This window comes from Haplochromis burtoni, unplaced genomic scaffold, assembly GCF_018398535.1.
Source record: "Haplochromis burtoni strain Fernald_Lab_line unplaced genomic scaffold, NCSU_Asbu1 Contig_165, whole genome shotgun sequence".
Classification (NCBI taxonomy): Eukaryota; Metazoa; Chordata; class Actinopteri; order Cichliformes; family Cichlidae; genus Haplochromis; species Haplochromis burtoni.
Genome location: NW_024582526.1, coordinates 714,766 through 738,108, shown reverse-complemented (window position 1 = coordinate 738,108; position 23,343 = coordinate 714,766). Strand labels below are relative to the sequence as shown.

Below are 23,343 nucleotides of genomic sequence, written 5' to 3'. Positions count from 1 at the left end.
CACACACACACACACACACACACACACACACACACACACACACACCAGTGTATTGAGGCTCCCGTCTAGTAACACTGTCCATGTCCCTCCTCCCCAGTCACCTGTATCTATCTAAAAGGATGTAAGGGTAAAGATGACCAGGAGCAGAGTTCAGTCATGCCTGCAGGACACAATTATATTTTCTATTTCCACTCAGAGGTTGGGGGTACAGCCCTCCTCTCACTTCTCCTGTAGGGAAACCCTGTTCATAATCCCGCATGTCCACAGGATCCAGCTTGTGTGCTCACGGCTCCGTGGCTGCTTCCCAGCACGCTGGAGGCATTTAGTTTTCCAGCAGATGAAAACACTCATTTAGATCAATTGTGGCTGTACTTGAATTTAATGACCCTCTGTGCCTCTTTACTTCACTCGCCCACCAGTATAGCCCATCTCAGATTTATCTTCACTATATTTAGAATAAAGGGATTAATTTTTTGTTTTTTAGCACACATGAGCACCTATAATCTTATTTTAGATAAGAAATAAAGGAATCATAAATACCGTGTAAATAAGGACAACTTTAACAGCATTAACCATGAAAGCTTAAATACTGATGGGGGAACTGCAGTGTGAAAGGTTTTACCCTCCAGCAGTTCCTGATTAGAGGAGCATTCTTCAGATTTGAAGGAAATATGCAGCAGCTTTAAAGCTTGCAGTCAGTGTTTTGTATGGTTGGCTAACGTTTTAACGTTTGGCGCCCTTTTTAGTTCCCACACACTTTGACTGTCTACGTTATAACACCGTGTACTGAGCATAGAACACGAAGCAGTTCTTGCAGGTATTCATCCATCCTCAGCAGCGATGGAGCCGTGACACCACGCTGCCTCTCGCTCTGGACATCGCAGGCTAATCTTCCTCAGGCAGCTGGATTTGCAGAAAGCCTCTGTAACTATGGTGACCTGTATTGTTGAGAAAGGCCCACACTGACAGCTCTCCCTCCTTCTGTGTATATAAACCCTCTGCCACTCCTCCCCGTTTAAATTCACTCATGTTTTCTGTGCACTTTTCTCCTGACTGCTTCTGTTCTTTTTGCTTGTATTGCCTACCAGTCTGATTTGGGGGTGTCCCATGAGATGGATCACTAAATTAGCCTGCTGACTTAATAATGCTATTAAAACACAATGTAGGTGTGCGGTTCGTGTGGTAGTGAACAAAGAAAACCGTAATCTCTTAGCTCTGTATGTGTACTAGCAGTCAGATAGTCTCTTCGGCCTTTGACGTGTATAGGAAGGCTGTTTGGCTAACTCTGATCCTGCATCGTGACATGTCCCCACTTCATAATACTGTGTCCAGTGTGCCTGATGTTCTCATCTCCTGCAGCAGTGGGCAACGTTTGGCTGCTTTAAGCATTCAATAAGTCATCCAGGAAGGAGAGAACATCGGCCACATTTACATGTCAGAGCACAACCTTCTTTTACCCTCTCCCTCATTAAGTTATTTTGTGGGAGGAGCCTGATCCAACCCACTTTATTTTTTTTTATTGGACTAAAAAAATTTTTTGTTACTGTTGACATTTTCATGTCTGTTAATAAAAACAAAAAGACTATTATTCAGACGTGTGTGGTCGTGTGGTTAATCAGTGAGTCAGACATGGGAAATACTGTTTAATAAAAAATAACAGCCACGATAAAGGAAGGGAAATGTACAACTCTCGGAAAAGGGAAAAGCTAGAATATTAATACTGACAGTGAACACCCATTTAATACATTTCCATTCAAACTAAAACAGCACCTTATTTATAAAAGTCCTCAGATTAACCTGAAAGTTGATCTTTAAGGAGACCTGCTCTGCTTTCCTCATTTCCTGATGCACTGTTCTGATCATCAAGCTCATTAAACAAAGCAAACATTAACATAATGAGTTCAGGGTATGTACACGTTGGCCATTTCTACTGTTTGCTCTAATAAAGCCCCCTCAGGCTGCAAGCACAGAAGCCCCACCCACCTGTAAACGCTTAACGAAGGGCAGCCAATCGTAATAAAGTTGGCTTAAAGGAAGCTAAAAGTGGCTTCAGACGGGATGAACTGAAGATCAGCGCTAATAAGAACGGTTCACTGGGGATAGTGCAATGTGACTGTTGTAACCAGTCCAAGATCAAATCTGAAAATGAGAAGAACAGGTCCGCTTAAAAGTCATTCCTGATTCATAAGGTCACTCCATATTTTTGTCCCATTTGTGTCCTATTATAAAGTAACTTCCCTTTATAAAATCCCAGAACAAACAATAGTTTAATCAGGAATTGGCATGGAAGCTCTCCCTCATCCTGAAATCTCAAATCTCCCTTCGAAAAATTAGTTTCCAGGGTCTTTTAAAAAAACATTTTGATACTATTCACAGAACATGGCACCTGTTAGAAATTCATGTTTGTGGCATTTGACTCACATTTCTTGTATTTGTGCATCACAGACTGCAAACGACATCGATCGCTTCTATTTCAAAGCTCAGCTTTAGAAATGTTTTATATAAATGAGACAAATACACTTATCATCTAATATACTTATACACACACATGCACAACAGCAGAAAAAGAGCCCTCCATCCATTTTGGATGTGTGTAACACTGAATGTCTGGAAAGCAGCAGGAATATTAGCAGTACCTTTAAAATAAAGGAGGAAAAATAATACTTTTAAACACGATGAGCTGTATGAATGACTTCCAGAGTAATAGCTGAAAAAGCTGTAACATCTCGGAGAAATAGGCTTTTCTATACAAATATACTGTTTCAGGCACCTCGCTTTCATCATGTACTGGGGAGGTATATAGGTTAACTACATATCCGTATGGTGGCTCAAGTAGTTCAGTGACTTTTCTCTTTTTGTGTGGTTATCTGGTGAAACTACAAAACAATTGTGAAACATCATATGTGACAATAGAAACAAAACTTCAGTGGAGAGCTAAATATCAGATAAATGTATTCCAAAACATGTAAACTGTGTGATGATCTCATCATCAGAACTTTGATGTAATGAGCTGTGGGTGTAGCTCTGACTCAGACCATGTGCTCACCGACTGTATGAGTCGTCCTCTCTGACACTTGGAGTGACCAAACTTTACAAAGCGGAGCGTTTTCATCAGTATGATCCAAAATACGTCACTGAACTGGTGTTTATAGAGGTCCAAGCAGCGGGCTGTTTCCTCATAGACTTGTATAGGACCTGCAACCTTTGGTATCACCCCCTGGTGGCCATTAGAAAGAGTGCAGGTTTAAGGCACTTGTGTGTCTGCTTCACTTTTCAGACAAAGAAGCCACGCCCACCATTTATACCTGGTATGTTTTCAGCACAGAGCCTTCATCACAGCATAAGAGCTACACACTGAAGTGGTGCTCCAGTTGCCCTGTGTCACGCACACCAACATCCCTCACTCTCCTCACGTCACACACCTGACAGACACTTCCAGTTCACCTTTAAACTCCAAATGCTCCCATCTCCTCCTTTCACACATCAGAGCTGCTGCCCTGCATCGCCACGTTTTAGCGCAACACCTCCACCACCCTGGCATCTTCCTCGAGGCTCCAGGAGTCTTCCTCGTCGATTTTTATGAGCAGCACATTAGCAAAGAGAGAAAAGAACTCCGAGTCCAGACGCTGAACTTCTGCTGCTTTTCTGACTGAAAGTCAGTTATACACACACGCCCGCAGAAAGCGCACACAGCTGGGGCTTTAAACCAGTTATGAAAGAACAAGTCAAATTTCTACTGATCGAGCTCCATCGTGTACGATATTAAACCTAATAGAGCCACTGACACCACACAGTGATCACACAGGACGATGGCAGCCGCACCGAGCAGCTACATCCACACACTTCAAGCAGGTCACCGGTCATATATCAAAGTCTGGAATGTGCTACTTTCTTTTTCCTTTCACAGTTTCTGGAATACATTTATTACTGACAACTGATTACTTGACTGAAGGATGTTGTCTCACTGATATATAAATCTAAAGCTGACATTCATGAACTTTCTCAGGAAACATGGATTTTAGAGGGCTGAAGTAAGAACAAGTAGGCCCTTTTAACCAAAACTGCCTGTGACTTTTTCCTATTATGTTTAGTTATAGTTCCACATCACTTTTTGTACTCTTTCTAAATAACTTTAAACTAAACTAGATTTCTTCCTGCTTCAGTATGTTTCTGAGCTGTGAAGGAGCATAACTCCAGACTGTAAGCAGAAAGCAGAGCCCCGCTCCTTCAAGTTCTCACAATAACATTAACATATTTCCTGTGCTTTATAATACTGGGAGCACCTGTTATTAGGCGTGCATCACTCTGCACATCTAAGTCCAACCGTTTTCTCGTTATGGCTTCGTTAACAACATTTTCAAAGTGCAGAGCTCCTCTACATTAAAGTCTCTGTCAGATGGTGAATAGTCTGAACCTTCCACAGTTCATATCTCTTTGCTTGGGTACTTCCACCTGCTTACATACAGGTGACCTCAGCTTTCCCCTCGTCCTGCTCAAAGCCACCTTCCTCCATGTGGGATAGGGAGCTGGGATACCCTCCTCCGAACACTGGGAATCCCCCGATGCCTCCCGCAGGCAGAGCAAGGGTGTCTGGAGGGTCGGGGCTGCTGGCTGCCCGACTCACAGAGTGACTGGACACAGACTGGAGACAGAGAGGGACACAAGTCAGATCCCATAACAGACCATGAAATGACACAGATGGACTACGATTTAAAATAAAAATCTAAAGACAGATTTTCTTGAGGGCGGCTCTGCAGACTGGCGACTGGAATAAATAAAGCAGCTTCATGAAAACTACATCTGGAATAGTTTCCAGGTAACTGCTGTTTTGTTTTTCTGCCCTCCTACGAGTTTGCAGCCGTCACCTGCAGTGAACTCCGAGTAGTACCGACTTTCTCCACCAGGGGGGACTTTAGCCACACAGAGGATATTCCTGCTTATCCAACAGAGCCATTTTTCATTCCTCTTCATCGGGGTGATGCTGGTAATACAGGTAAGCTCTTTACTTCCACTAAACACTGCTGCTGTTCTCCAGTCACAACAATAAATAAAAGCAATGTATACTTTCTAAAGAAAACTAGCATGTTTAGAAGTGCTTTCTTGAAAATCCCAAAGAAAAAACTCTTCAGCTTAATGTGAGGAAGCTACGCTGACAGGTGGAATTATGAAATGTTGGCATGGGTAAGGAAATTAAAGGGAAATTTGCATCCCTGCTGGTGTCTGAATTTACAACCTCCTCACACACACTGTACACCAAACTGACTTTGGGAAAGCAGGAGCACAACACTGACATCGCTGAGTGCAGTGATGTCTATTCTAGCTCTGTTTCGGGTCTCCACCTGCACCTGAGTGACTTATTCTGCTCTGAAGTTGCTTAACATCCCAACGTGTTCACCAGCTCGCCTCTTTCACTGCTGCACAAGGATTTTGTAGGTCTATCCAACAGAGAACGCTGATGCCAGATGCAGATTAAAGACCATTTAAACATTTGCTTAACGTTCAGCTGCCTCATCATGTTTCTTGGCCACAGCGAATGTGGAAAAGGTCTCACCTGGTTCCTCGGCTGTCCGGCTGTCTGACCTCTGACCGGCCTCTGGAGGAATACAACATGCTTTGTGGCCAGATTCCCGTCACTGCACACATCAACGGGAACATGGTCAGAAATGCAACTGAAAAACATGTTTCAGGAGAGAAAACATCTTCAAAGCATCTTCTTCTACCTGTCGTGCCGGATGATGGGTGTGGGCAGCACGCACGTGAGCAGCCAGCCAAACTCAGCCAGAGTGTGGAGGAGTGGCCCGTAATCTGTTTTCACATTGGAGTCCTGCAGGAGAGCAACGTGTCCAGATATAACAGAAGGGCTCAGAAAAAGCAACCTCTCTGGCTAAGAGCCAGCTGTGAGTCTCAGTAAACACCACTTCTGGCTTGATTCCATGTTAACATTTGATTATTTTAGAGCCGGTCATTAAGGGGAGCCTTTGAGAGCCGGTTGCTCCAAAGCACACCTGCTTTAGGGGGCCAGGATCTGGTCTCTCAGGAGTTCCTTGGAAATGCGATGTAGTTATGATGATTGGTCTATACGGAGGAATGAAAAGCTGGCAATGATATTGTTTAGAAATGCTGTGGGGGTTTTCTCTCTCCATGGAGACACTGATAAAGTGGACAGCTGAGCCCAGAGAGCTGTGAAAGAACGACTGGATTGTGCTTAGTAAACAAAGAGTGTTTGGGAGTATTTTAGAGCCAACAAACATGGAAGAAGCTGCACAATTCTTTGCCTCTAGTCACATCCTAAGGGTATAACACTTCACACTGGACCTCAGCTCTGCTCTAAGGTGTCATGTCAGGGTCCTCAACCAATAAGCACAGCAAAGGTCTCAAACCTGTGGCTCCTGAAACTATTTTATTTAACCAGTTACTAACCTATGGAATAAAAATGAAATCAGTGGAAGAAACTACAGAATTTAACAAAAGTTGATTTCAGTTTCCAGACCGGATTTGCTGTGATGCTTTTTCTTCACTTTCATGCCTAAATATGTTTTGTGGCTCTGTGCTTTGCTCGTAACCGATCCCTGGTGTAACTACACGCTGAGTTGTGCATTAATGGCATTATAAGTTTACCAAACGAATATTTGTAAAGCCAGACAGCAAAAGTAACAACGTGGAATTATCGAGTCAGCCAATCCATCACTACAATGATTTCTACTGATTAGATAAATACTGTCATATGGTGTATAATGTGAGGAGGTATGAAGGTATAAAAAAAAACAAACAGATGCCTCATCAGCAGACCAGCTTCAAACTCTTCAAACCGTCTATTTGACGTTCTAATTCTGTCCCAGGTGCTCACAATGTTAACCACACGTACACATACGGGTCATTTTTTATCTCAAACTGTGTTAAAAGCTACTAATGTTCAAAAAGAACTTTTTTTTGTCTTGTTTAAGCTTCACAGTTTAACCTAAGCTTGCCCTTACAGAGTGGATAAAACATCTCTGTTCCACAAACATCTCTCCAAAAATCTCACTGACCTCGATGACGGTCCACTGCTCGACAACAATTGTGTCATTGGCAGGAGGAGACGTGCTTCTCTCCTCGTACACGAACAATCCCTCCAGCGATCGAGGCACCGGCTCGCCTGAAACACACAAACAGTGGCAGTGACACAAACGTCTGTTTGGAAGACACACGGTCACGTTTTTGTGGTGAAAACAGAAAAATTCATCTTCATATTTTTGTGTGGCATGGTTCTTATTGATAGAGTCACAGTTGTGGAACTCAAACTGCTCAGAGGGCGCTGGATGACATTACGCAAGTCAGCTTTGTGAATCAAGTGGTCTAACTGTGCAGTTTCACAGCTAAAAAGAGCAAACAACTAAATGCTGCTATGAAAACGTACAGAACAACAATCAAACATTTACCAGATTCTTGACCTTGTCTGGCAGCACATACATGATTCACACCGCTGCAGCTAGCCAAGTTTCAGCTGCTGGGGAAATGAGAGCGTCGCTGGGTTGATAATGACCCAGTTATTAGAAATAGGTTGAGAGTTCCCACGTGTTCATGTGTGAGAGGACAGCAGCGCGGAGGGTTCGTGTTGTAGTCCGTCTGTACAAACTTCTCCATCACCCTGCACCATCAGCGAGCTGCCTAATGCTCCCCGATTCATTAGGAAGAAGGATAACAAACCCAAATTATCTGATTCTATGCACGCAGTAAAACGACTTAAAATAAATTCATAAAAGACTAGAAAGTATGACTCGAGTTTGCACAAAATAAACTGTGGCCAAAATGAAACACATGAAAAACATATGCGATCCATTTCTATCTCATAAAAAACCAAAAACCAAAGACTGACATAAACACAAAAAAGTCACTTCCTGTTTTGGCTCCTTTCTCCCACTGCATCTATATTTGGAGCAGTCTTCCCGACTTTGGCGACCTCGCTTCCTGTTCATCTGCAGAGCTGCTTCACTTGGACTTATTCAAGGTTATTGGGAAGCTCGTTGTTCCAGCGTTTTGGACAACAGGGGGTAGAGCAGGTCATCTACTGATCGGAGGGTTGGTGGTTCGATCCTGTGCTCTTCCTAGTCTGCATAACCCCAAGTTGCTCTCTGATGCATCCATCGGAGTATGAATGTGTGTGAATGTGGTTAGTAAGCACTTAAAAGCATAGAAGAATGGATGCCTGTGGCATGTTGTACAGAGAGCTTTGAGTACTCTGGGAGAGCAGAAAAGCTCTATACAAGAATCAGTCCACTTACAACGTGACACAGGTGGCTTCAGATCAGTGTGACACATTTCAAACTTGTTTTAGTCTTTTTAACATTTTTTTGACAACTCTGGTTTCATTTGTGGATTTCAAGCTGACGTCAGACTAGTTAAACATTTGGAACAGGTTCTGACTTTGGGCCCATTTTACAGTGGTGACTCTCAAGCACAGCAATGTAAATCACAACAATAAGTACACAACACACACACACACACACACACACACGTGTGTGTATTGTGTATACATACACAAAGCTGTGTAAAGTTTAAGATTGGGTCTGAACTTGGTTTTGGACCATCTTATAACTTGTATTGGGCTGTGATGTTAAACAAATTGCTACACTTGTTTTGGACAAGGATGTGGAATGTTTTTATACCTAATCTTTGACTTGGTTTAGACTTGGATTGGCTTCTGGCTGTGGTTCTGGTTTGGGGTAGGGCTGGGCGATTTGACCCAAAATTCATATCTCGATATTTTTTAGCTGGGTGGCGATATAAGATATATATCTCGATATTTTTTTAAAGCCATAAGTTAAGAACAAAAAGAGAGTTCTTAGTCACACTGTGTCCCAGATGTCACACGGGCATTTTTATTTACATACAGCGTAGATTTACATGAAGAAATTACTCAAAAATAAATTATCAGCATTTATTAAATAATAATGCTCCATAAATAAAAGAAAACAATGTTGTTTTTGTGCATAACAAAAAGCTCATAATTGTGCAGTCAAAATGTAAACTAACAGATGCTGAGCATAATAACAAAGACAGATTTCACAGCTGCTCTGTTCCCAACTTCTACTGCGTGACTCACAGCCTTGAGTTTGAAATCCGCTTCGTAACCATGTCTCTTAACAGGTGCCATTTATGGTCCTTATACACACACAATACGGTAATATTACGTCGAAGCACAGTACGTATCACTCCGCGAGGCTCCAGACTACGGTAGCCGTAATGCTCCGACAATCCATCAAGCGCTGCAGCTCTGTAGCTTACCAAAGTCGTAAAACATTTTTGACAGATTGCTGAGCGCCGTGTACCACCTGAAATCGGTTCGCGGTCAGTAAGCACAACCAGAATTCATACATAAGGCGCGCTGTCGATTTTTGAGAAAATGAAAGGATTTTAGGCCGTGCAGCCCCTGTGGGCTGCATGTCGTTAGCGTGGTTAGCTCGCTAACACGTTGACGCCGTCCAGCCCCACAACTCGCTAACGGAGATTTGCCGTGTCCATCTGGTCGCTGCCTGCAGGTGAAGCTATGGGCGAGGGGGAGTTGTGTTCAGTGAAGGAGAGGCGAGGCCGAGTAACGTTGCGTAGAGACAAAAGTGGACGAAAGAGAGGCAAACTTGTGGCTCCACTAGAGCAGGGCGATATGACCAAAAATATTTATCACGATATACATTTGATAATTTGCGATAATGGTAACTGACGATATAATTGACACTAGACAAAATGCTTTACAACTCCACAACTTTATTAGTGCAGAAAACCCCATCAATGTATTTTCACTTAAACAAGCAGCTGTTTTTTTAATGTGCATTAAAGTTATATAAAAATGTAACAGTGCAAATTCCTTGCTGACAGTTTAACCAAAAGGCATTTCCAGTGGAAACTGGCCGACACATCCTCAGCATAACCATGTATACTATCCACAAAACTTAAAAAGAGGTTATACACACACAATACGGTAATATTATGTTGAAGCACAGCACGTATCACGCCGCGAGGTGCCTGCCTAATATAGCCGTAATGCTCCGACAATCCATCAAGCGGTGCGGCTTCGTAGCTTAGCAAAGTCGTACTAAAACATTTGACTGATTTTCGAGCGTCATGTACGACATAAAATCGTTTCGAGGTCAGTAAACACAACCAGAATTCATACACAAGGCACACGGGATTATAAGGGGCACTGTCAGAAAAATCAAAGGATTGATTTTAAGTGTGTATTAAGTGTCGTATTTTCCAAACAACGCGGTAATAACGACGGCCCGCTAGCATGCGCTACCAAAAATAGTGCTTTGTTGTGTATCTGACGGACGAAAGCTAAACCAGTTCCACACCACTGAAGTTGCAGCATTTTTACAAACCAATTCTGGTTCATCAGTTTCATTCAACGATCCACTTTCGCTCTTCTCATTCTGCATTGCCGCCATGTGCGTATGTAAACATAGGCACTGCGCATGCGCGTTTTACCCATATTCTATCGCGATATTTCATTTTCCTATCGTTGCCCAAAATTACACCGGTATTACAGTGAACGGTATGATATAGCCCAGCCCTAGGCTCCACAACTATAATTATAACGTAACATAGATTATATCGATATAAAGGATATTGTCACACCTTATATCTTGTATGAAAATATATTGATATTTTTTAAAAACTCGATATATCGCCCAGCCCTAGTTTGGGGCAAAGTACAATGGTTTGAAACTTGGTTTTGAACCTGACTTTTGGCTTGTTTCAAACTTGGCTTTGGTCTGGATGAGATTTTGCAATGACTTTGAAAGTTGGTGTTGGTTCTGAATCTGAATGGGTTTTAGACCATTTTCAAACTGTTTGAACAATACCTGTTGTCACCGGACAGCTGAGGTTTCTTCAGTCTTTTAGTTTTGGAATCATGACTAATGTTTTTAAGTGCTCAAGCCTACAGAGGACAAACATACATGCGCCGCTCCGTGCTTGTTTAACATCCACCATCAGACCAACCTTTAGGTGTGTCCCAGTAAACAAAGGAGTCTACCAGTGACCAGCCTTTGCGATAGTAGGCGGCAGTCAGCTCCAACCAATCAGCCTCCAGAGCACTGACCACGTGGCCTTTCCTGGAAACACGCATGGAGAGTGCCCCCTGGTGGTACTGACAGCCCAGAGAGTCCAGAGGAGCACAGCCAGGAGCCCATGAGTGGAAGAAGACCAGCAACCTCAAATCTGGAAGGAGAAGGAGCAAAAGTATGACTCATTTTACCATTTTTCCTAAAAAAATAACATAAAATACAAGGTTCAAGGGTGAAATCTTCTCGACCATTTGACAGTCTAACACATAACACCATTATTGTCACCATGGATGTGAACCTGAGGTCACACAACCATTCAGAAAGTCCCCACATGAATATCTTGTCTTACCGGGACTGTAGGTGTTGTCATCCAGCTCTCTGTCTCCAGGCAGTGTTTCAGGAGGTGTACGTGGAGGCGAGCGACAGGCCCTCTTTGGACTGTGCACCCGGCCATTGGTGATCCCACTCACCTGCTGGAGGACGGAGCCAATGAATCGAACCCCTCCCCGTGCACTGCTGTTCACCTACAGCAAAGATAAATACAGATTAAGAAGTTTAGATGAGGTGAATGCATTTTCCAACATTGCTTTCAAACATTTTTCAGCCATTAAAAGTATTTATTTATTGCTTTTATCATACATTGACCACTCATTTATCTTGAATCCATTGAGGATGTCTTGATCGTAACATATATACTAAAAATCCCTTCTTTGATCCTTTGATCTGACTAATGCACCGGTAAAGATGGCTGACCCTATCGATGAGTGCTCCGACAGTGTCAGCTGTCAGCGAGTCTCCAGGTAAAGGCCACTCCTCCACCCTCAGCACCGGCACGCTGTGATACATGGATGCTGTCTGCTTACTGAAATCACATAACAAAGATAAGTGTTAGACCCCAGGGAGACTTGTTCAGCAGAGTCCAGCTGTCACAGAGCTGCAGACACAAACAAATAAATCCTTTACATGCTCAGCAGGCTGCTGCTACTGTAGTGATAAGAGTACGCACAGACCGTTGTAGCACCGTTTCAACATGAAGGTAAACGTTTCACTTTGTTCTCATCAGTATGAGGAGACAGAGACTCGATACGAGCATAACACCACAGTCTGCAGGAAAAAATCCCCCCACACAACTAACAGAAAAAAACAACACAACGCTCCACAAATCTATGTATTTTTCGGACCATAAGGCACATTAAGTGAAACAAAACAGTCAGATAAGTCAAACTTTACTCAACTCATTCTTCTTGCTTCCTCCACTTCCGTACCATTGATTCATTAATGTTGAATTCTCTCTATTCTGCTCTATTCCCATGTTGTTGCAGTATATTAATGACTAACCTCGTATTGTAGATGGATTATCTCAGTTGTTCTCAAGTGGAAAAAAGTTAGCGTTCATCCTCCACCTTCACTGTGCTAATGTTATGCTAACATAGCTTTGTCGCTACGATCACGTAGCACATCCTTATATACCAGCTAGCCCAACTTCAGTAACGGACTAAAACATTTTTGACAGATTTTTCAGCGTCGTGTACCACATAAAATCGGTTCGAGGTCAGTAAGCACAACCAGAATTCATACATAAGGTGCACCGGATTATAAGGCGCACTGTCAATTTTTGAGAAAATTAAAGGATTTTAAGTGTGTCTTATAGTGCGGAAAACACGGCAATACAGTGATCCCTCGCTATAATGTGGTTCACCTTTTGCGGCCTCACTGATTCGCAGATTTTTTTGGTGCAATTTTGCATGTTGTTTTTTGTTTTGTTTTGTTTTACAGCACATTGTGTTCTGTGTCCCGATCAGCTGTGGACCATTGTCAATTAACCTCGTGCTGTGTCTCCTGTACAGTACAGAATGCGTTCAGCTTGTCAAATTTACATAAATCTTAGATCGCTACAGTGTGACTCTGAAGTGCTGCACTTTTTAAGTTTTCTCTCCAACAAACAACAATGTCGATGAAGCGTTTTGCACCGTCAAAGGCTCCTGCGGTAGCACCTAAAAGGCAGAAGAAGATGCTAACCATTGCACAAAAACTGGGACTTCTGGACATGCTAAAGGAAGGTAGAAGTTACCATTCTTCTTGCTTCCTCCACTTCCGTACCATTGATTCATTAATGTTGAATTCTCTGGCAGCTGCTCTATTCCCATGTTGTGGACCTGAAAACAGGGTTTGATCTTTGGTTTCATTCTATAATACTGGACTTATTTTTCTACGAAGGTTTGAACTTTGAGAGTGTTTAAACAAGAGAGAAAAGTGTGAAAATGTTCGTGCCTCGTATTGGTTGATTTGTGCAACTTTACAGTCATGTTGCTAATAATCATGTTTAGTTCCTCTGTGGTTGATTTTAGTCTCCTGGTATTTAGTCTGTTCGTGGTTGTTTTGTGTTGCTGGTAATCATTTTTAGACTCTTCTGGTTAGTTTGGCTTCCTTGGTGGCTGTTTTATGTTTCTCGGTTTCATGTTTAGTTTCTTTGTAGTTTTTTTCCGAATGGTAGTCGTGTTTAGTCTTGGAGGTTTCATTTCTCTTTGTAGTCAAGTCATGTTTATTCTGTTTGCGGTTGTTTCAGCTGTGTATGGTGATTCTGGGTCCCTTTGCGACTGTTGTGTGGGTATTGTGGTTTTGACCTTCCTGGCAGTGGGTTTTATATCTCTTTGTGGTGGTTTTGTCGCCCCCTTGGGTCCCTCAGCAGAGCCCAGTAGGCTTGAGAGATCAGACATACTCCATCCTCATTGGCTGCTGAGAGATCCCTGTTGTCAGGTGAATTTTAGCCAACAGAAACTGAACAGTAGTCAAACCAAAACACCGTCTCCTCTCTCTGCTAGCACGCAAGTCAGACCTCCTATCAGCAATCTGCATTAAATATGCAGCTGACTTCATTTATCTTTCATATACCTACTAGACAACATCATGGCAAAAGCTTTCTTTGACCATGACTTACAAGAAAAAAAAAATCAATAATAGGTCAGTTTTAAGATAAATTTGATGACGTTGGACTAGGACTGGCGTACCTGGGTCTAGGACGGGCCAGGATGGCGCGGTAGAGCAGGCTGAAGGGAAGCGAGCGAGTCCGACCCACAGACAGGATGATGGGGTGAAGTGCAGCCAGGAGGTAGCCTTGGGTGTAGTATGGCTGTAGGGCCTGAGGCAACTCAGACAGCGAGGACACATACTGGACTGTCGGACGGCTACCTGCACACACAGACATCATCTGCTCAGTTTTCAAACCTGCGCTCAGAGTTGAATGACACATCCGAAGACTTTGACACACAAACCATTTATTGATTATTCATAAATCAATCCAACTTTTATGACGTCTGAAAATGACATGTGACCACCGGCTCCATCAATCACCTTCCATGATCTACCATCAAATAAACACCTTTCCCCTTACGACTCTAAAGCCTTAAGGGGAAGAGATCCTTTCCAAACTAAGCCTGTCTTCTGTTTTCATTTTATCCATTTGTGAGCCATCAGAGGTGTGAAGTGAGCAGAGAGAGCTGGAGAGTTTGTGAATGGCAGAGTCTTGTGCCATTTTTCCTAAAGTCCTGGCTGGAAATCCATGCAGCTATCACCATACTTCCTGTGTCCACAAAGAGCAACTGTTCAGAGGGGTTTGGCTACATGCCGTTTGTGCGCGCGCAGGCACGCACACACACACACACGCACGCACGCACACACACACGCACACACACGCACGACACGCACACACACACACACTGCACACACACATCACACACACACACACACACACACACACACACACACACACACACACACACACACACACGCACACAGCATTCCAAGACTTTAAAAAACAATTTGCACATTTTGGAGAAAGGATGATTAAAAACAAGGAAAGAAAAAAAGAAGAGAAAACAAATGATAAAGAGCCAGAGCCGTCAGAGCCTTACTCCTGTTTATACAGTCACATTGTGGAGATTCATTGTTTGTTCTGACAAAACTTCCACTAATTGAGCTTGACTGAGGGTTAGGGCATGTCAGCATCAACACAGCTTTGTGTGTACTTCTCATTATTCTGTGTACAACTCATGTTGTGGGTGGGTACTGATGTTTAGGTACAAAATTAATGTGGTTACAGTCTCCTGATGTCAACTCATGTTGTGTGTAACAGTATTACTAATCTTGCGAGATACAAGTTTACACAAACAATGTGGGGAATTCCCGTCTCCCTTACGGGGACAAACTCTGGATAAGACTTAAATTTAGGGAACAGAGTGAAAGACTGTACAGCAGCCTGTGAAGCGATGAAAACAAGACTGTGTGTGTGTGTGTGTGTGTGTGTGTGTGTGTGTGTGTGTGTGTGTGTGTGTGTGTGTGTGTGTAAAAGACGGCAAAAAAGCATTCACCCCACATTCTCATGAACAAACACCCAAGAGACCTGGGAGACCAGCATGCAGCTGACATCACTGCAGCCTCTGAATGAGCTGTCTGGCTGGCTCCCTTCATGAGAATGAAGACCACCAGAACCTCAATAAAACCAGTAAACACCAGGGTCGGGCGAATGCTGCAACAGTTTACAGGCATTCCTGTGGGCTTAAACCCCGCTTTCAATGCTTGAGGTGAATTTAAATTTAACACATGTTGCAGCTGCTGGAAAACAGTGATGCAGCTCTAAAGAGAACTTGTGCACAGGACAGCAGTCATGAAATGAAGTGAATCCAAGTACCTCAACACAGAGAAAGTCCCATAAAAAGTGGTAGTTTTCCTGGAATTTATGAACTTCAAATTATAAAAGAAAAAAGAAAAAAATCAGACGTACATGATAAAAGTTAAATATCGCTGTTGTAGCGAGTAAATCCTATATTTTGATGCTACTGGTTGCTACTTGTTTGTTAGTAGGCGTTGCTTTTACGTGCACTCAGTCACAGTTCACCGTGCCAAATCTTTGTTTTCATTTATATTAACGATATTTATATTCAGTCATTTATTCCTAGGGGTGGGTTTTGATAATTGATTTATCAATTAAAATCGATTCTGGCTTGGATAACGTGATATTGATTCATTAAAATCCTGAATCGATTTTTTAATATAAATTCATTTTGCCCGAAAAGCCAGAATCTCAGGTTAAACCTCACAACATTTCAACAACCAGCAAACAGCTAAAACAGTAAATGAGAGCAGAAACACAGATTCTGCACAAAGACGTAAACACACAGCGTGGACCCGCCGATGGATCAGAATCAGTGAGATGTCGCCTTTCTCTCACCCGACGGCACGGACACGGTCGGGGCTGAAAGCCGACAGCTCGCTGATTCTGATGTTTCGGCGGTCCGCGCTTTGTGTTTACGCCCTTTTTTGCGCTGATTCTAGAGCTGTTAGTTTGATCTCTCTCCAAACAATATTGACCGAACCAGCAGCAAAAGAAGATCCAAACTACGCTTCACATAAACATCGTCATGAATTCACTCTGACTTTTCCTGTTTTGCTTCCACCGCGATGCACAGCTCTCTCTCTCTCTCTCTCTCTTCAACAACAGTTTCCCGTCTAAAAATCTGTTTTCTGCATTATTCGCTTGCTTGTTACGCACAAGTCTACGGTTGTTTACTGCGCTGTCGGCTGCTGTTTTTTTTTTCCCTTTTACTTACTTCTGAAAAGAAAACCTAATTTCTGCTGTTCAATAGGCTTCTGAACAAATTTCAACTTTTTAAAATTATGCAAAATGCAAAACACTGTGTCTCTAATAAAACAGCTGTAACTTCAGAGGTAATGTTCATATGTTGATTAATGGTTTTCTTTCGTTTTTGATGTACTGCAGAATATTTTTATAAAATCCAGGCCAGGAAAATCACCTTCATGTTTTTCTGTGTTTTATCTTCAGCTACTTTGACACAAAGGCATCTGCTGTGACGCTCACACCTTTGATAAAGTCTTGCGTGTGTCAGCTTCCTTTTTATAGACAGAAAAATATGTTAATGTACTGATCTGAATTATAATATTTCTGACTGTCTGAGGCAAAACTCTCCAGATTTAAATCAAATTGAATCAAATCTAATCGAATTGAATCGTGGATCGAATCGATCCGGGACCTTGTGAATCGGAATCGAATTGATTCTAGAAATCAGTGACGATACCCAGCCCTATACCCAGTCCCCGATACCCAGCCCCCTGAGCCACAGTCGCCCACGGGGCGACCGTGGCTCAGGGGGGTTGGGAATCGCATCTGTAACCGGAAGGTCGCCGGTTCGATCCCTGGGCTCTCTGTCCTGGTCGTTGTGTCCTTGGGCAAGACACTTTACCCTACTTGCCTACTGGTGTTGGCCAGAGGGGCCGATGGCGCGATATGGCAGCCTCGCTTCTGTCAGTCTGCCCCAGGGCAGCTGTGGCTACAACTGTAGCTGCCTCCACCAGTGTGTGAATGTGAGAGTGAATGAATAGTGGTATTGTAAAGCGCTTTGGGTGCCTTGAAAAGCGCTATATAAATCCAATCCATTATTATTATTATTATTATTTGTTTCCTTTGCAATGTCCGTTTATCTTTCCATTTAAACAAAGACAATATTTAACCAGACTGAGCACAGCAGAAAACCGTTTGCCCCGTCTCATCAGCAAGACCTGAACAGAATTAACCTTGACCCTACATAACCTCATACCTGCCTGTCATAACAAGTGCATAAAATGAAATACAACCCCCTAGTTGTATCTAAAGATAGGGGCACAAGAAAAATGACTCCTACACCAGTTATCTTCCTATACTACTGTTTTTATTAGCTCGTGGTTTGTTTGTTTTTTTAGACAAATATGAAATTGTAGCAGCTTTTGTTAATGCTTTTATTTAAAGGTAGCAATTTATCTTCGGTTCTTTAAGCTAATGTAGCAGCTAATGTTCAAAGGATTAGGCTAGTATATCAGCTAAAATTAACTTGTTTTACATGCTGTTAAATTGTTTAGGCTAACATAGCAGCTAATGTTATCTTGTTTAACATAATGTAGTACTTTATATTAGTGCCTTTATTTTAAGCTAGGAATGTGTCTTGTTTAAGCTAATTTTAGCTTGTTTAGGATCATGTCACATCTTATGTTAGCTTGTGTAGCAGAACATAGTGGTTTACATAGTTTGTTTAGGCTAATGACGCAGCTACTGTATCATGAAATGAGGCCTGTGATATAGAGTGGCCACATCAGAAAAACAGACCACCACAACTGGAGTTCAGTGCTCCCAGAACGTCTGTGTTAGCATCCAAATACACCTCTAAACAAGGCTTTTGTGACAGCCTTTTGCTCGTCTCCTCCCCCGTTTCAATCCTCACACCCCCTCCCATTCTGCTGCCACTTGGCCCATGGACCCGCACACTGAGGCCTCTGTTCAGTGGGGTATGGGAGAAAAAGGAGGAGGTGGTGGAGGGGATGAAGAAGGGAAGCTTAGAAAGGACGTGGTAAAAATGTAGAAGCCGTTCAAGAGGAGTTGAATAACAGGAGGGCACACAGAGGGGTGACAGAGCTGAGAGAAAGGGAGGTAAAGCCAAAGGGAGATGGAGGGGGCAGCGGGTTACAAGACAGATTTCAAACCCATGTGTGAAGGTGTGAAAAAGGGAAAGCTGCCTAGCAACAAGGAGCAAATAAATGAAGAGCGACATCCACACTACGAACCTCAACACGTCTGTTTTTTCAAGTCCTTGTATCGTTTGTAGTCGAGGAATAAAAACGATCAGCAGGGAGAAAATCTAAGGTTCTGGAATTACAGAGCCAAAGCAAGTTACACTTTCTGCATTAATTTTAGAGAAATCTATAATACTGTAAAAGCAACAAATTAAGGTCACTTGAAGACTGTGTGCGTGTGATGGGGATTAACAAAGAGTTTGTTCCTTTATTAAAATGCCCATTTAATGGTATGCATCAATTCAACAAAATCAGCTGCCTCTGAACTTTATTCTTATGTGAAGTTATTGTCCTCTATTAAACAGGGTTGGAGGGAATAAAAAAGACCCAGCATAGCATCACAATATGGCAAATAGGGATACCAAAATACTTAAAATACTCTGGGGCACTACAAACGAGAGGGTCACCTCATGCTCAGGGCTCATCATGAGCTGAGCCCAGCCAACACTGGGCACACTTAGCTGACAAAACTACCTCATGACTAGGGCTGAACGATTATGGAAAATAATCTAATTGCGATTTTTTGCCCCAATATTGCGATTGCGATGCGATATGCGATTATTTTTTAAGGTCTTTGTCTTCTGTTTTATTAAACAAAGACAAGCAATACATCATATAGTATGGCCAATACTATATTACATTAATTTTAAACTGTTCTTTCCTGGAAGACAGACCTCTGTTATGATGACATGAGGTGATGCATGAATTGATGACTGACATTTTTATTTAACTTCTTCAATCACAACAGTATATTTGAACATACACAATAGTTTATTTTTAGCTTACAAACATCTGAGCATAAAGTGCTGACAAGGAACCCTGGTGTAAACATTAAAATGAAAGTCAGTACAATGTGCAGATTGCAGAAATATACATAAAAAAATCAGTGGCTTTACCACACTCAGTTTTTCGACATCTGTGAACTACTAGACAGTCATTAAAATAAAAAATAATATTAAATAAATAAAACTAATAAATAAAAAATACACACATCTTACTGATCTCTGCAGTCAGTAACATTACACATAAAGTGCAAACATAATAGCAATTGTATAAACACACACACAAACACGCCTTTAAAATTTAAAGGCGTGAAATTGGACGGTCTCGCCTTCTGATTAGCCAATCAGAAGGCTAGTTCTGATTAGCGTCACCGCTGTCTCGGTGGAGTTTAATAAACTCGGCCGTCTGCTTCTTGCTATCTAAAATATAACCAGACACTAGTGTAAATTCTCGACTGTCTCATACTTCTGCTTAATAAGTTTTCTGTTTGACGTTTAGTCAGCTGTGTGAAAACCAAGGAGGAACCCACCCGGGGGATTAATAAAGTTTTATTTTATCTAATCTAATAACTTTAATCTCAGCCAAACCGATTTACTCACGAACAAACAAAACACTGAAAAAAGCCCAACAATAACATTTTTAGGTTGTCTAAGTGACTTATATATTACGTTTAACCCGAGCAGCGAAACTCCGCGGTGATCTGAAAATGATGTGCCGGGAGTTGTGCTGTTCTCGGCCGTATCAGTAACCCTCGAGCTCCCGGCTAGCTGTCGAGCTAGCCGGAGGGTAGCAGACGCCTCTGAAAACGTCGAAGCACTTTTGCAAATGTGGGATATCTTGATAAACCGAGCAGATATTTGATGTTTACACAACTACTTTCTCGCCTGAAAATATGTTAAAAGTTTATTTTGTGACCCAGAAAGATTAGTATGAGTAATTTTAAAACTTAGTAGCGGCCGCCATTGCTGGAAACTGGAGTTTGGCTGGGCCGCGCTATGAATTCTGGGATATGGTAGTAATTTGGACAGCCTTCGGCGCGTCGCTGTGACGTAATCGGTCTACAAATGCGGCCTCAGGAGGATGCAGCCCATGAATTTGGACATGTCAGAGTATAATCGCAGCCTTTGCGGTTAGAAAATTGCACTTGATCATGTCGAGATATTATCGCAAATGCGATATATCGTTCAGCCCTACTCATGACTTCACACAAGTGAAGAAAGGAGAGCAACCTTTAGGCTAACTGCAGTCGCTCAGAGAGATTGTTGAAGGTTTGGACTTGAATAATAGTTTAACATGAATTTCTTTGTAGACAGACGACTGCTGTGTGATTTTTAAAGATTTATCACAGTTAATTGATGTATTTCCAAAAACAGATTGCATGTTAACTTGACCCCATCCAGTTGCAGACTGATAGCAGACTGACTCCAAGTTATGGCAGGTTTTAGTAACAATGTTGGTGTGATTGATTGATCTCACTTTGAACCCCCCAAAAAAAAGAAATAGAAGAAAAAAAAAGAAAGAAATGTCATAACTTATTATTGAATAAAACTGATACTGACAGTTTAACTTTCAGGACATTATTAACCTTTTTTTTTTTTAAAGATGATAAATTGCACGTGTTATTGAAAAATACTAAAAATCGCAACAATATCATATTGTGAGCAAAGTATTGTCAAATGGTATCTTGGCTTGTCTGGTGATTCCCTCTTTTAAATGGATCGTAGATAGAGTCATTATCTTTAACGTATCTTTTTTTTTTTTTTAATACCAGCGTAGTCTCACAATCTGTGTAGAAATGTCGGCCCCAAAAAAGGATGCTATTACAAAACAGTGTGTCTCATTAGCACACACATGCACAGAAGTCTCTATCGCTACATGTTTATTAATTGATTATTAACGCAAACAATATTAATTGACACATTTTAGTTTTCAAAGCCACTATCAGCTCATCTGCTTCAAATACGAATGCTGCTGGTGAGGAACAGTAACTGATCAGCAGGATCAAGAGGTGAATGCAAACCTCTAAGCTATGATTATGGTACAAACAGTGTGTGTGTGTGTGTGCGTGCATGTGTGTGCGTGTGCGTGTGCGTCTGCAGTCTCCTGCAGCAGACCTCATACCAGAAAAAAAGCGATCCAGGGCGTGTCTGAAATCAGTGGGTGCTGCACAAGTCCTGACATGATCACTGTTTGCCTAAAATCAGATCTGGACAAAAATAAGGAAAAGCCAAAACAGCTTGAATGAGCTCTTTAGTTGTTAACTCGCTTCATCAATTATAGGAAACAAATACCTCCAAACTGCTGAGCATTTGATGTCAGCTTCCTACACCATGCAATGTCTCCCGCTGGAGAAACCAGTCCACTGCTTCAAACACATCATGTAATAAAATGAGGCCCACAGATGGTTTCCTGTCATCATCTCCAGCTTTTTGAGTCAGGGGCAGATCTGAATACTAGAAAAGCAGCTTTCTGTTTCTCAGTTGACCATAAGCATGACTGCTGACTGACTGTTGGCTGTTAATGTGCTCAATGCTAATGTTAGCTTTCCTAACATCAATCCCCCCCCCAAAAACCCCCCCAAACAAACAAAAACAAAAAACACCAACAACACATGTACTTTCAATATGTATCATTTCAGATTATTCATGTCATTCATGGTTACATTTTTAGGTCTGCATTACCTTTCAGTGTCCTTGAAATCTCCTTCAAATTTAATACCTAAAACACAAACTTTAATCTGAAAGGATCTGTCGTGGACCTTTAAATACTAGGATTAGACTGAGATTACAGACAACTGCGCTACCCTCTGGAGATAATAAATAGACCTGGCAGGCAGAAACAGTAAACGCCTCATCACAACTGGGACAGTCATCTAAGGCTGAGGTCAGTCAAACCACTTCACAACCCAATCCTCTCTCAGAGGAAGGCCATTGAAATCACCGTCAGTCATGAATAAACATCACTCCAACCATCCTCCAGTTTATTGATGTGGTCCTCACGTCACCTTACATCACCATCTACTCCCTGATTTCCCTCAGTCCTGTTCAGTTGTTGCACAAAGCTAGTCCATGAGCAGGGAAATACAGGACAAGGCTATTCTTCTGTCAACACTGCTTCTAGCCTGTACAGGAGTAACTCACTAGTTACAAGAACAAACAGGAGTTTGAAGGAGCATGCTACACAGGAACCTATAAAGCTACCTGGCATTTTTATATGAGACAAACAAACATAAGAAAACAAACTGCGTGGAAAACTGCTTCAAAAAGCGAAGGTAACACCAGCAATCTGTTGGGACGTTTACCGTGTAGCTGATATGAGCCCATTTAAGTCCACTATTACAACAGGCTACATCATCCATCACTTTATGTGACAGGCTGAGTTAAGCTTAATGACGCTCTGTTTCTGGAAGACTAATAATTTTCTCTTCATTCAGGAAGTCGTAAACAAACTCTCAGGTCTTAAGAATATGTTGATTTTTTTAAAATAAAGAGCTATATATAATTTTTGTAATTTTTTTTTTTTAATTATTATTATTTTTCTGTGCACCTTCTTGATTCGTAGAATCTCTACAGCTGAGGTAAACAGTGCAAAGGAAAGATGACCCATAGACAAAGTGTAAACACATGCCTAAACAAAGAGGAATCATTTAGAGATGATTTAGCCATCATTTAAAACGTTTTTAGAAAGTTTCATTTACAGATGGAAATTCTGCATTTTAGTGTGAAAGCTACCAAAAACAGACGGAAGATGCTGCAAGTTTGTTGGCATAACATGATCGGGATGCTCAGCGCTGTCCGGATGTAAGATGCACTGTGAGCAGTTTGCTATGAAAAGATCAATAACTACAAAGACTCAGCTCGACATGCTTTCTTTCCCCTACAGAAACAGAATATGCATACTA

General features: G+C 41.9%; 1 protein-coding gene across 1 annotated transcript in view; it reads right to left on the bottom strand.

Moving 5' to 3' along the window:
- Positions 1-1,224: 1,224 nt before the first annotated feature.
- The window catches only part of rftn2 (raftlin family member 2), a 29,277-nt gene continuing 7,158 nt past the window's right edge, over positions 1,225-23,343 (bottom strand). The window contains exons 2-9 of the mRNA XM_005933379.3: positions 14,051-14,231; positions 11,796-11,904; positions 11,392-11,566; positions 10,978-11,196; positions 7,029-7,135; positions 5,721-5,824; positions 5,552-5,633; positions 1,225-4,642 (exon numbers count right to left, since the gene is read on the bottom strand). Of these exons, the coding sequence (XP_005933441.1) occupies positions 4,457-4,642; positions 5,552-5,633; positions 5,721-5,824; positions 7,029-7,135; positions 10,978-11,196; positions 11,392-11,566; positions 11,796-11,904; positions 14,051-14,231 (1,163 nt within the window). The 3' untranslated portion in view covers positions 1,225-4,456. The remainder of the gene's footprint in view (positions 4,643-5,551; positions 5,634-5,720; positions 5,825-7,028; positions 7,136-10,977; positions 11,197-11,391; positions 11,567-11,795; positions 11,905-14,050; positions 14,232-23,343) is intronic.